The 13739-nt window shown below is 38.9% G+C and overlaps 1 protein-coding gene across 1 annotated transcript; it reads left to right on the top strand.

Annotated features, from left to right (window-relative positions):
• The first annotated feature begins 2904 nt into the window (after positions 1 to 2904).
• LOC120529715 (vitelline membrane outer layer protein 1 homolog) lies at positions 2905 to 7307 on the top strand. The gene is made up of 3 exons (XM_039753778.1): positions 2905 to 3102; positions 3610 to 3722; positions 6530 to 7307. Exons 1-3 carry the CDS (start codon positions 2944 to 2946, stop codon positions 6816 to 6818), a joined length of 561 nt encoding a protein of 186 aa, XP_039609712.1. The 5' UTR covers positions 2905 to 2943; the 3' UTR covers positions 6819 to 7307.
• Positions 7308 to 13739: the final 6432 nt, after the last annotated feature.

The following is a 13739-nucleotide window of genomic DNA, read 5'->3' on the forward strand; positions in this document are numbered from 1 at the left end:
TAAACTTTATGAGTTCCACAACTTCATCCACATATCTCATCCCAGCAGGCAGAGAAGGTCAAGAGCATGTTAAACTAGGCCCTGGGTGGAAGTTAGAGTATTCATGTTGTTTTGAATACTTGCTTACTTTGTCTTTTGTCATGGTTTTAGTCTACTGTTGTGTAGACTGTTCAGTGCCTATAAAAAGTATTCCCAATGGATTTCATTTGGCTTTCTTAACACTGACCAATAGAAAGAGACCGTTTAATGTCAAACTGAAAGCGGATCTCTGCAAGGTGGTTTAAATTAATTACAATATAAAACATAAAATAATTGATTGTGTAAGAATTCCCCCCTTCATGTTAGTATTTAGTAGACGCACCTTTAACAACAGGATGCACGGTGGCGCAGTGGTAACGCTGCTGCCTTGCAGTAAGGAGACCTGGGTTTGCTTCCCGAGTCCTCCCTGTATGGAGTTTGCATGTTCTCCCTGTGTCTGCGTGGGTTTCCTCCCACAGTCCCAAGACATGCAGGTTAGGTGCTTCGTCAATCCTAAATTGTCCCTGGTGTGTGCTTGTTGTGTGTGTGTGTGCCCTGCGGTGGGCTGGTGCCCTGCCCGGGGTTTGTTCCTGCCTTGTACCCTGTGCTGGCTGGGATTGGCTCCAGCAAACCCCTGTGGCCCTGTGTTAGGATATAGTGGGTTGGAAAATGACTGACTGACTGTACATTTAACCAGTGCAATTTGTATATTTTGTAAAGTACTTTTATAACTATTCATTTTGTTATTATTTTCTCTCTTCTTGTCTTTTTAACTCTTATGCCTTACACTGAGTCAACTGCACTTTCAATTTCATTGTTCCTTTGTAAAAGTGACAATGACAATAAAGATCTATCTATCTATCTATCTATCTATCTATCTATCTATCTATCTATCTATCTATCTATCTTCTATCTTAAATCTTTGTGCACAAGTCTCTATCAGCTTTGCACATCTGAACACTGCCATTTCCCCCATTCTTCTTTTTAAAATTATTTCAAGCTCTGTCAGGTTGCATGGGATCTTGTGTGAACGGCCTTCTTCAAGTTCAGCCACAAATTCTCAACTGAATTGTGACTTGGACTCTGACTCAGCCATTCCATCTGAACTAGTTTGGTGCCACCCGTTGAATGGCTGCACTCGGGTCCTAGTCTGGGATCCTGAGTTGGTTTGTCATGTGGTGGGTGCGGCAATGCGCTGTATCAGTGCCTGCTCCTAACCTCTCTCTCTGTCTCAGTCACTCCAGGACATCAGTATTGTTGTCTTTAAAATATTCCTGTGCAGCTTTGACTTTATGCTTGGGGCAATTTTTTTTTTTACTTCTCCCAAGGTGCAGGTTTCATGCAGACTCCATCAGGTTCTCTTCCAAGATTTTGATGCACTTATTTTCCCCTCTACTCTCGCAAGCCTTTCAGGGTCTGCTGCAGATAAACATCCTTACAGCCTGATGCTGCCTCATGTTGGGGATAGTAAGTTCTTGATAATGTGTGCAATGTTTAAAAATGGCATTTAGTATGAGGGCCAAAAAACTCAATTTTGGTCTTATCAGACCATAGGACCTTCTTCCACTTGACTTCAGAGTCACCCACGTGCCTTTTTTAATAACAGTTTTCTCTTTGTCACTTTCCCATTAAGCTGTGACTGCTGAAGCATCCGGGAAACAGTTCTCTGCACAGTCTCTCCAGTCTCAGGAATTGTAATCTGTAACTCCTCCTGAGTTGTCAGAGGTCATTTGGTGGTTTCCCTCACTCATCTTCTTCTTGATGATCACTCGGTTCTGGTGAACAGCTCTCAGATTAATTTAACTTGACTCTAAGGGATATTCAGTGATCTTGAATATGTTCTTGTCTCTATGCCCTGACTTGTTCTTTTTGAGTTAATTGGATTGTTCTTTTGTGTTTTTTGTGTAAGTTAGCCCACCGTACTGACTCAACAAAAGCTGGCTCTTCCATATAAAGTAGTTCATTTTGGCTACAATTAACCAGAAAGGTGATCTCCATTGAATTCATTCTGTAACTTCTAAAACTAGATGGCTGCACCATTGATAATTTGCAGTAGATATGTCATATTCAATACTTAAACAACCAGTTTCTGTTTTATATTTGTAATTAACTTACAAACCCACTTTGCAGAGATCTGCGTTCACTTTTTTCTATTGATCAGTGTCAACAAAAACAAAATTAAATCCACTGGGACTCAATGTTGTATAACAAAAAAACATGAACCCCACCAAGGGGGTGAATACTCTTTGTAGGCACCATATATCCAATAGACCATTATTTTTGATTAACAGTGGGTTTTAAGCATTTTTGTTCAGGGCATGGGTGGCATACAGGGGGTGCCTTGTCATAGTAGTGACAAAATGTTTCCACAACCCCATATTTCTACCCTCCACTTTTCTTATTTTTTTCTGGGGGGGAGTTTTAGCCTTTGTTTTAAAATTTACTTCAAACAACAGAAACTGCTTGATTTTTCTTCCATGAGTATGGAAATTGGTCATTTCTGTGTGACAGGACATAAGTGAGCCCTATTAAATGAATTATTGATAATTAACTTCTACTGCGCTCCTAAGGACATTTTATGGCATCTCAACTAAAGTGAACATTACAACACAAATGTTAGGCCAGTTTCATTTTATTTCTGATTACTTTTTCAATGTGCTTAATTATGATATTATCATTTTAGGTGTAAAATATTTTGACACTTATACTAATTTAAAGTATTTTAATTTTGTATTTAATCAGCAGAGTTGGAAAAATACAAAAGTAGGTCATGTCCAATGAAGCACTATAAATAAGGTTTTTTTTTCTTCTTTAAATAGGACCATTGTGATAAGAGATTGTGCAAGAGCTGTCATCAGGTTTCCTTTAAAAAGGGATGAGCTTCAGGCAGAACATCTTACAGTTAGAGGCTTCTACTGCTTAATCATGGAACAAATTGCCAAATGTGGTTTCTTTTTTGTTTTCATTTTCCTTTCATCTGTGAACAGTGATATGATCACTGTCTCCAATGGAGCAAAATGGGGAGACTGGCAGTTCAAGGACATGTGCCCAGAAGGAACATATGCCCGTGGATTCAATTTGAAGGTAACTTAAGTTTGCTCTGGTCTTTTGCATATGTACAAAAATAAATTTTAATTTAGGATTTGAGCCTCTCCGCAAAAAAAAAATAAAAAAAAAAATCCCATGTATCTGGGGTATTTTCTATTTGAAATGCTATTTGTTGTTTTGTATCATTTTATGAAGCAGATTGAAGAATAAGAAATAGATAAATTGATGAACAGATTATTTTTGGCTGGCACTGCAGGTTAGAACTGATGCCTCCATAGTTCAGGAGACTATATTTGAAATCTGGGCTGACTCAACTGTTTATGTGGAATTTATATGTAATATTTGTTTAACTGAATGTTCCAAATTATGAGTGTTGGTCTATGTGTGAATGGACTAGTTTCTTGTTTTGGTGATTTAGACTGACTAAATAAACTTCAGACCCTATAACCCTGAATTGGATAAAATGGTTACATTTAAAGAAAGGATAACAAATTGAATGGATATTAATGAACTTAAAATTTTTTAACCTTTTTGATACCACAGGTGGAGGAGCAGCAAGGTAGAGGAGATGACACAGCACTGAATGCTATCCGTCTATACTGTTCATCTTCTCCATCATCAAAGCCAGACCAATACATTCAGTCTGGAGCTGGAAGGTAAGTTGGATTCTAATCAACACTGCATAGTTACTTATCTATTGCAGAATATTCATGTGGTGTAATTTACGATCTGCTTAGACAGGTCACATTCAATGGTACGCTCCAGCTGTCTGTTCATTTCATTATCAAGGACTGTTCATCTGCCCTTTATAATGCCTCATGTTGTTCAATTAGTTTCTCTTCTTTATGAAATAATGTCTTGGGACAGCAGAGCTATTAACTAAGCAAACAAACCTGCTTTGTCAAATTTGTTATGTTCTCATGTTGCAATATTTTTAAATGAAATGTTTCTGCACTTCTCTCATATTTCTTTAACTGTTGTAGCTGCTGTGTATGTGAATCAGGCTGCTGAGACAGTAAGTAACTGTAGTAAAAATGTCTGTTGGAATGCAGATAAACGACTTGTCCTATGCTGTTATTAGTCAGTCATTATCCAGCCTGCTAGATCCTAACACAGGGTCACAGGGGTCTGCTGGAGCCAATCCCAGCCAACAAAGGGCGCAAGGCAGGAACAAACCCCAGGCAGGGCACCAGTCCACCGCAGGCTGTTATTATATTTTCATTATTTTCTGTACCCAGCTTTAAAATAATTCAGAAAGTCAAAGTCAAAGAAGAATTCATGCAAGATGCCAGCCTTAAGTGAAAAGGCAAATTGTAAGACAAAACTTTCAATCAGTGGCCATTAGCTTTTAATTAATGTGTTTCAACTTGACTGGCATTTATTAACAGTGAATTAATTTTTCATTGTTCTAGTTTAATTCAAATAATTTTTAAAAAATGAGGACATTTCAAAATGCTCTCTGTATTCACTTAGGGACATTCTCAGTAATCAATGACTTAGAACCCAAAGGTTTCCCTGCTGCCACCAAATTTTTCTGATCCACATCAGGGGTCAGGACTGGGCGTTAGATCAATTTGCTCATACAGTATTATTAATTCTTTTCATATAAATGAAAAACCATCACTACATGTTTCAAATATATTTTAAACTCTTTCACATTGGTTACTCAAAATCAACTTAGTACGGCTAAACATTGTTGTTTCAGTCAGTTCTTTAATAACATAATCATTCTAACGTTATAAATACAACATTCAACACAAGTATAACTCAAGCTACTTATTTTGCCTTACAAGCATAAAGGTAGTTACAACTGTTAGTGAGCAAAGGGAAAAGTAAATACTGTACAAATAATGACAAGTGGCCCGCACACACACAATTCATTTCTTTAACTTTGAATTAGAATTTAGGAAAATCATTGACTAAATACAAAACATTTCAAAACATATCACAATCACATTTGTATTTGTATTAAAAATAAAATTACAGGGAGTCCCCAGGTTACGGACATCCGACCTAAACGACATACGAACGGGGTCGTAGCTGCGACGCATGCGCCTCAGTAACTGCCGCTCTGTCATCTTCTGCCTGGGGACGCTGCAAACGGTGGCTGGACGGAGGCTGGAGGGGGGCGATTTCGCTGCTCGCGCAGTGTAGCGTCACCTCGGGCGGCTGTTTCACTGCCCGCCTACCACACACGGCTGCCTGTTCATTCTAGGTGGGCGGCTGGTAATGCTGCAAGCGGTGACCTAGTTGTGGCTGAACGGGGCGGCGGGATGTAGCATTGTAGTGTGCCTCGAATGGCTGCGTGTTGAATGGGGGTGGTGGTGCAGCGGGCATTGCAGGCAGCATACTGTAGTGGAGGTGACTGTGAGGTGGGCTGGTGAACTGCCCCTCGCTGCCCCCATTCATTCTCAATAGCAAGCCTGCTTGTACTTTTACGCACGTAGCAGGAAGTTGTCTCTTGTCAGTATAGGGTGGTCCGGATCTAATTATGCAGATCCAGATCGTCTGGATGACTTTGATTTATGCAGGGACGATTGCAGTTCGGCGCGAAGACTATTTTTCATGTCGTCAGTTCGCACACTTCTCGATGGTCCGGGATTTTTCGGAGGGTTTTCTATGTAATAAACTGAATAAGTTATAGCGTAATGAAAATTGCATAATTAGATCTGGACCACCCTATACATCAGACGTGTTGACGTCTGGTGCTTTCCAGCTGTGATAACGTGCACAGTGCTGTGCAGAAGGGCTCATCTTAATCTTTTGTCTTCACCCTTCAAGAATGTCTCTGAAACACAAATCTGATGCAAGTGCTGGTGATACAGCAAAGAAGAGAAAAAACATTATAATTGAAAATAAATTAGAAATAATAAAAAGGTCAGAGAGAGGTGAAACTCCATTATTCATTGGCAGAGCACTTGGTTACAGTCAGTCAACAATAGCATTTATTAAAATAATGTACCTGTTCCAAATTACATACAAATTCAACTTAAGTACAAACCTACAGTCCCTATCTCGTACGTAACCCGGGGAATGTCTGTATTGGTATTATTTGTATTAAAAATAATAAGCTCTCAAAGAGTTTCCAGTTTTCATGAGCAACCTGGAAATTACAGGGATTGTTGAAGAACATTTCTTTTTTTAAATGTGGTGTTCGAAATTGTGTGTAGCAACCCTGGTCTCAATTTCACTATAACATTGTAATTATGAAGAAAAGTAAGTAGACTTACCCAGAAGCAAGGGGTGTCAAATATGAGGAAAGACGTAAAGTGCTTAATCTTTTCAGCATAAACATACAAAATGAGATGCTCTCTCCTGTATATTGTAAAGTCAGTTTATGAATGCCATCAGGCTGATAATGGTTCTTTTTAAATGGTGTCTGTTAATCTGTCTAAATGCCCAAAACATTCATCTTAATAGCAACAGTCCTAAATCACTGAGGATAAATATTTGTCTTTTTCAGGTGGGGAAGCTGGACAAATGTACAGTGGTGCAGTTATGGATTCCTGACTGCATTCAAATTGAAAGTGGAAAAGTACCAGGGATCTGGAGATGACACAGCTGCCAATGATATCATATTCAAATGTTCTAATGGAGATTTCATTCCCGGCAATGGTCAGATCTGGGGAGAATGGGAGGAAACCAGTAATTCTTGCTCAAAAGGCATCTGTGGAATTCAAACTAGAATCGAAGAGCCTCAAGGAGATGGAGATGACACCGCTCTCAATGATGTGCGCTTCTTCTGTGACTAGTCCTCCACGATAACTTCATATACTAATAAAAATATGAAGTGTTTTTATGTTTATCCCATCTGCATTTGTGCCACATAAAGGGTTGTTTAAATCCACACATACTGAAGGTATTTTCACGCATTGCATCACTTCCCCCAACCAATCTTTTAATTTTCATTACCTTCACTAATTATTTGTACAAGTGAACTGGTTTAATATCAAGGGTCCTGCCACATGACACTGCAGCTTTAAATAGCTTCATCATTTACTTAAGATACTTTATGATGATAGGGTATATGATGTTAAACAAACGTCCTTAGAGTTTAAAATGTATTGTACTAAACATGCATGCTGTTTACTTGTTAATTGTAATGCCTTTAATGGGAAGATATTTAAGATATCTAAATAAACATGTAATGTGTTGGCTGTATCAGAAGATACTCTTGGTTATGTTGTAGAATTACAAACAAGATGAAAAATAAAAATTATGTGGTGCACTGTCAACTCTAAGTGAAATAGTGTCCCCTCCTTCTTCTTTTCTTTTGGCTGCTGCTCCCATTAGGGGTTGCCACAGCAGATCATCTTCTTCCATATCTTTCTGTCCTCTGCATCTTGTTCTGTTACACCCATCACCTGCATGTCCTCTCTCACCACATCCATAAACCTTCGCTTAGGCCTTCCTCTTTTCCTCTTCAATGGCAGCTCTGTCCTTAGCATCCTTCTTCCAATATACTCAGCATCTCTCCTCTGCACATGTCCAAACCAACGTAATATCGCCTCTCTGACTTTGTCTCCCAACCATCCAACCTGAGCCGACCCTCTAATGTTCTCCGCCAGCACCCTGTTGGCTAATAGTACTGGTGGCGGTCGTTGTTAACCTGGGGCTCGACCGATCCGATATGGAAATTTGTATTGTTGTCCGCATATTGATTTGGCAAAATTTTACACCAGATGCCCATCCTGACGTAACCCTCCCCATTTATCTGGGCTTGGGACCAGTTTGTGCATCCCCTGTTAAGTGAAATAGTATCCCAAAACTAAAATAACACCAAAAGAGGAAATGTCTTTATTTGACAAAAATAACAATAATTCAGAGAGTGGTGTAAGAAAAGAAATCAAAATATAACACATAAACTAAATAGAAGACAAAGTCCTGTGGGCACCCAGCACTTGACTACTGTGGACGCTAGAGGCGCTGTTGCCCGTTGAACCCACCAAACAGACGTCCCAGACACAATTGTAAATGCACAAGAGGAATCTTTAATAATATTTCTTCCAATATTGTGCCCAAAGCACTGCACACTCCACAATTCTCAATCAATACAATAATCACAATAATAATAATAATCAATACACAATCCTCCACTCCCAGCAGCTCCATCACACTCCCTCCCAACTCCGGCTCGGTCTGCTGGGCTTCCCACAGTCCTTTTAAAGTCAACGACCCAGAAGTATTTCTTCTCTGGGTCAACACTACATCTTTCCTCATCAAGTGCACCGGAGAATTTACGTCCTCGTGACCCCAAAGGACTTCCTACGTAATCGTAAAAGTACCCGGGTTCTTGGTGAGCTCCCCCTGGCGGCACCCATGGCACCCAACAGGGCTGAAGACACAGACTGCATGTCCCATGCTGCCCTGCGGGAATCCGAGGAACCATTTCCATCCAGGGGAGCTGCCATCTAGCATCCCGGGGGATGTAGTGCCCTAAAAAGGCTGTCTTCTTTGTTGAGGGACATCCTGGCCAGACTGAAACACTGGCTGTCCATCACACTACACACATAGTTCCCTTGGTCTACTGGGTAAGTGCTGGCTTGCTATTTTCTACATCTGATACTTTATAAAACACTCACATCCCATCTTTATACTGTAGTGACTCCTCTGCTATCAACAACAACAACAACATTTATTTATATAGCACATTTTCATACAAACAGTAGCTCAAAGTGCTTTACATATTAAAGAATAGAAAAATGAAAGACATAATTATAAAAAATAAATCAACATTAACATCGAATAAGAGTAAGGTTCAATGGCCAGGGGACAGAAAAAAAAAAACTCCAGACGGCTGGAGAAAAATAAAATCTGTAGGATTCCAGACCATGATACCGCCCAGTCCCCTCTGGGCATTCTACCTAACATAAATGAAACAGTCCTCTTTGGATTTAGGGTTCTCACGGAAGGGCTTGATGATGATGATGGTCACGTAGACTTCTTCCTTTTAATCCGTCCATCATTGTTGGAGCATCATGAAGCTTTGAGTAGGTGGAGGTGGCGCAGGCCACCACCACAAAGAAACCGGAAAAAGAAACAGAAAAGAGAGTAGGGGTCAGTACCGATTTTAGAGCCACCATGAATAGTTGTTATGATGAATTGAACATACAGAGTATCAGGATTAAGTTAAATTACGATTAAAATGAAGTTATAAAAAGGCCATGTTAAAGTAATGTGTTTTCAGCAGTGTTTTAAAGTGCTCTACTGTATCAGCCTGGCGAATTCCTATTGGCAGGCTATTCCAGATTTTAGGTGCATAACAGCAGAAGGCCGCCTCACCACTTCTTTTAAGTTTTGTTCTTGGAATTCTAAGGAGACACTCATTTGAGGATCTGAGGTTACGATTTGGAATATAAGGTGTCAGACATTCCGATATATAAGATGGGGCGAGATTATTTAAGGCTTTATAAACCATGAGCAGAATTTTAAAGTCAATACTGATACTGCTATCAGTATTTACAGTGGCAAAAAAGTATGTGAATCCTTTGGAAATAACTGCATTTATTTATAAATTGGTCATAAAAAATGGCCTGATCCTCATCTAAGTTACAATAATGAACAAATACTGTACAGTCTGGTTTAACTAATAATTCACAAATAATCGAATTGTTCTTATACATACTGAATACATTATTCAAACATTCACAGTGCGGGTTAGAAAAAGTATGTGAACTTCTGGGGTGATGACTTCAACAAAAGCTAAATGGAGCCAGGAGTTAGCCAACCAATAAAATGAGGTTGGAGGTGTGGTTTAGAGCTACTTTGACCAATAAGCAAGAATCAAAAAATGTGAGTTTGCTGTTCACAAGAAGCATTTTCTGATGTGAAGTATGCCTCACAAGAACAAGATCTCAAAATATCTACAATCAAAAATGTTGAATTACATACATTAAAGCTGGAAAGAGTTACAAAGTAATTTCAAAGATTTTAGATATTCATCAGTCTACAGTTAGATAAGCTGTGTATAAATGAAGATTATTAAATACTGTGGCTGCTGTCCCTAAAAGTGGGGACCTAGCCAAAATAACTCAAAAAGCACCAGGCGAAATACTCAGTGAGGTAAAAAAAAAAAAAAGGATTGAAGGAATCACTGGAACAGGTTCTGTTCATGAGTCTACTATACATAAAACAGGTGTGGTGTCCATGGCAGGACACTAAGGAGGATGCAACTGCTATCTAAAAATACATACACCTAAAGTTTGCCAAAGGCAATCTTGACACTCTGCTATGTCTTTGGGAAAATGCTTTGTGGATTGGTTAAACTAAGGTTGAATTGTTATGGAAGAATATGCAGAAGCATGTATGATGTAAAAAGGGATCCACATGCCAACATTAAAATATCCACATGGTGGAGTATGGTGGAGGGAACATCATGAATTAGGGCTACTTTACTGACTCTGGGTGTGTAAACATTGCTATCATCAAGGAGAAAATGAATTCTAATGTTTAATAAGGTATCCTACAGGATAATATCAGAGTGGCTGTTTACCAGCTAAAACTCAGTAGAAGCTGAGTAATGCAACAGAACAATGACCCTAAACATTGAATTAAATCTACTACAGAATGGCTTAAAAAAAAAAAGAAAATTGACCTTTTGGAATGGCCCAGTAAGAGCCCAGACAAAGTAACCCAAAAAAGATGCTACGGAGAGCCGGTTACTCCAGACATCTTAAGAATATTGTTTTGTCTTGGTAGAGTAATATACTTTCCCCTTTTGTATTATTAATATGTAGCCTTTGTCAGAATGCCTCAGATCTCACAGACTTACCACTGTTTATAAGGTATTGTACCACATAACTTCTACCCACCTTCCCTTCTACATTTATAACCTCAGGCAATTAGGTGTAGTAAAAGACAAGTAGGAGTTAAGTTACAATTTAAATAATGTATTATTGATAATATTCATAATAATAACAATATGCAAAGAACATTTGCATATTGGCAACCATACATCCTGATAAATTCTGATGTGTAGTTTCAGGTGGCACACAGACTTGTTAGTTACTTAAAATGTCTCTAGTTAAAGCATCATTTTTGGTCAGCCTTCTTCAGAACAGGCCGCATGCCTGTCTCAATATGGCTGCCAAGCTGTGCTCTTCATTGTGTTGTCCTTTTCAGTTCATGGTGTGTGAGATGCTCCTTCATCAGTTGGTAAGAGAGAGCCAGCGAGGGGTAAAGCAAGCAAATTTATAGATTCTCTCTCCAAACCCTACAGCCAATAGGGTGTCATGGTACTTAAAGGCTTCTGATACAAGCCAATTCCAAACAGCCAAACTTCAGACCAATGGGGCACAGAATATCTTCACATCTGCCCCCAAAACCATGTGTTGAGCTGAAGCTTGCCAGGTTGGTAGATTGACTTTCCTGTGATGGTTGATTGAGAGAGTCCTGAAGAGAATCACTTGCCAGACTTGTTTTAGGCACTTCCCCCAACCCTTACAAAGAACTGGTTCTTAACCATCAAATCATTGCTGTTCTTATCAATGATAGACATTAGTGTCATAAAACACATAAATACATACAAAATATTTATCAACTTATATGGAAAATATTACACCACAACAAATATGGATGAGCTGAAGCAGTACTGTAATGAAGAATGGTCTAAACTTCCTTCTGACCATTGTGCAGGTCTAATCTGCAGGCACTGAAAATACTTGTTAGAGATTATTGCTGTCAAAGAAGGCTTGACCAGTTAAATAAGAGTTAAATCTAAGGGTTCGCTTACTTTTCCACTGAACACATTAAATCCTCGAAGACATAAAAACACTATAATTTCTTGTAAGTTATTAGTGTAAGCATATTGTGTTTGTTTGTACTTGTGATTTAGATGAGGATTAGATAAATTACTTGACCAATTAATGTAAAAACAGGTAATTCTGAGGGATTCACATACTTTTTTCTTTCGAGTGTACCTTTGCCAGACTGCACACCTCTCTATCCAAGCTCTCAACTGTATATCAAACTAAACTAAACCATTCATGCTGCTTAAACATCTTCATCGTCAGGGTCAACAAACTTTGAAAAATTTCAGGAACAAAGATAGACTTCTAACATCCTGAGGCCAACTAGTTTCTCTGTTGGCCTCTGAAACCAGTGTAGCCATGAAACTTCTATGACCATTAAACAGGTGAGACTACATTTTTTATCAGAGACAGCTCAGTTTCACAAATGTTTTTTTTTCACTCACCAATAGCTAGGAGGTGTTCCTGCCACAAATAATTCCCACCAGGACTCAGTTTCCTTCATCTCTTCTGAAAATAGCAGATACTAAACAGAAGGCCTGTGTTAACTGCTATGAACTTGTTGGCCTGTATTAGACTTCCAGTGTCCCTAGGCCATTCACTACAAGAATAAAGAAATGCTGCCCCCTGTTGTTGCCTGTTCATAATTGTTTCTCTCCTTGCTTGTGTACCTACTACAAAACAGTGATGTACGGTGAGGTTCGTGGTTGGTGAGGCAGTGACTCATTCAGAGTCAGATTTACAAATACATGAACCCAAAAGAGTAGCTTATTCACTATTCAACTGGCAGCATGCACATTGACTACTGGTTATGTTTCATATTTCATCAGCATTCTTCACACACACATACAGCAGGTAAGGTACGCATTTAGCTAAGACAGAACATTACATTTATAGCGTTGAGCGTTACATTTATAGCGGTGACAGAGATTTGCTCTGCACCCTCCATGTGTTCTAAATTTGCCCTTGCAATTCCACAGTTCATACTCATTCAGTACATATTAAAGTATAGAGTGGTGTACAAAAAAAAACAGATTTCAATTTTGACCTTGATTTTTAGTTGTTTTTAAAAGCTTTTAATTCTGATGCTTAAATCAAATTTAAGGCAGACTGTTCAACAAAAGGATAACAAGAAAAACAAAATAATATTTTATTTAAGGCCAAAATTTAGTTGTTCCTTAGTTTGCAGGAAATCGTTTAGCTCTGGCATTGGTCTTCCGTTATTTATCACTTCCTGTTTTGACTGAAAGTCCAGTTTTGAGACATTTTTAAGCTTAGATATATAATCTTCCATTTTGGCAGTCAGTCAGAACAAAAAAGAAAAATAAATGGACCACTGCAGTGCACTTGACTTTCTGATATCGCTAACTTATAAGAACAGCAGCAACAAGCACCTGTTGGGCTCACATCCACCCCCTTCGGTGCGGCATGGTACTGTCTGCCTCACCTTGTGCCTTTTCACTGCAGTTTTATGTCCGATCAGCAAGACTAAATATGTCACACACATTCATTAAAGATATTAGCCAGACTGTGGAAAGTCAGGGTGTATAATAAATGTGTCTGCAAACATTATATTGGCGACATACAGGGAGACAGCAACAGGCATGCGCCAATTGCATGCATCAACCCAGTGTGTGAGGGAGAGCGCAGTCCGAGGTGAGGCTAGGCTTGTCACTGCCACATCTCAAGTTTTTCCCTTGTATTTGAACAGAAAAGGTGCTGAGCAAAATAAACTGAGCAAGAGAGATCATTCATAAGGAGAATAAATAAAAACCTTTACAAAAGGAATCAAGAAATGATAGGACACTGAGTTGTCACACCTATTGTGACTCAATAGACTAATTGATACCCATACAGTGGTGTGAAAAACTATTTGCCCCCTTCCTGATTCCTTATTCTTTTGCATGTTTGTCACACAAAATGTTT

The sequence above is a fragment of the Polypterus senegalus genome, chromosome 5 (assembly GCF_016835505.1).
Source record: "Polypterus senegalus isolate Bchr_013 chromosome 5, ASM1683550v1, whole genome shotgun sequence".
Classification (NCBI taxonomy): domain Eukaryota; kingdom Metazoa; phylum Chordata; class Cladistia; order Polypteriformes; family Polypteridae; genus Polypterus; species Polypterus senegalus.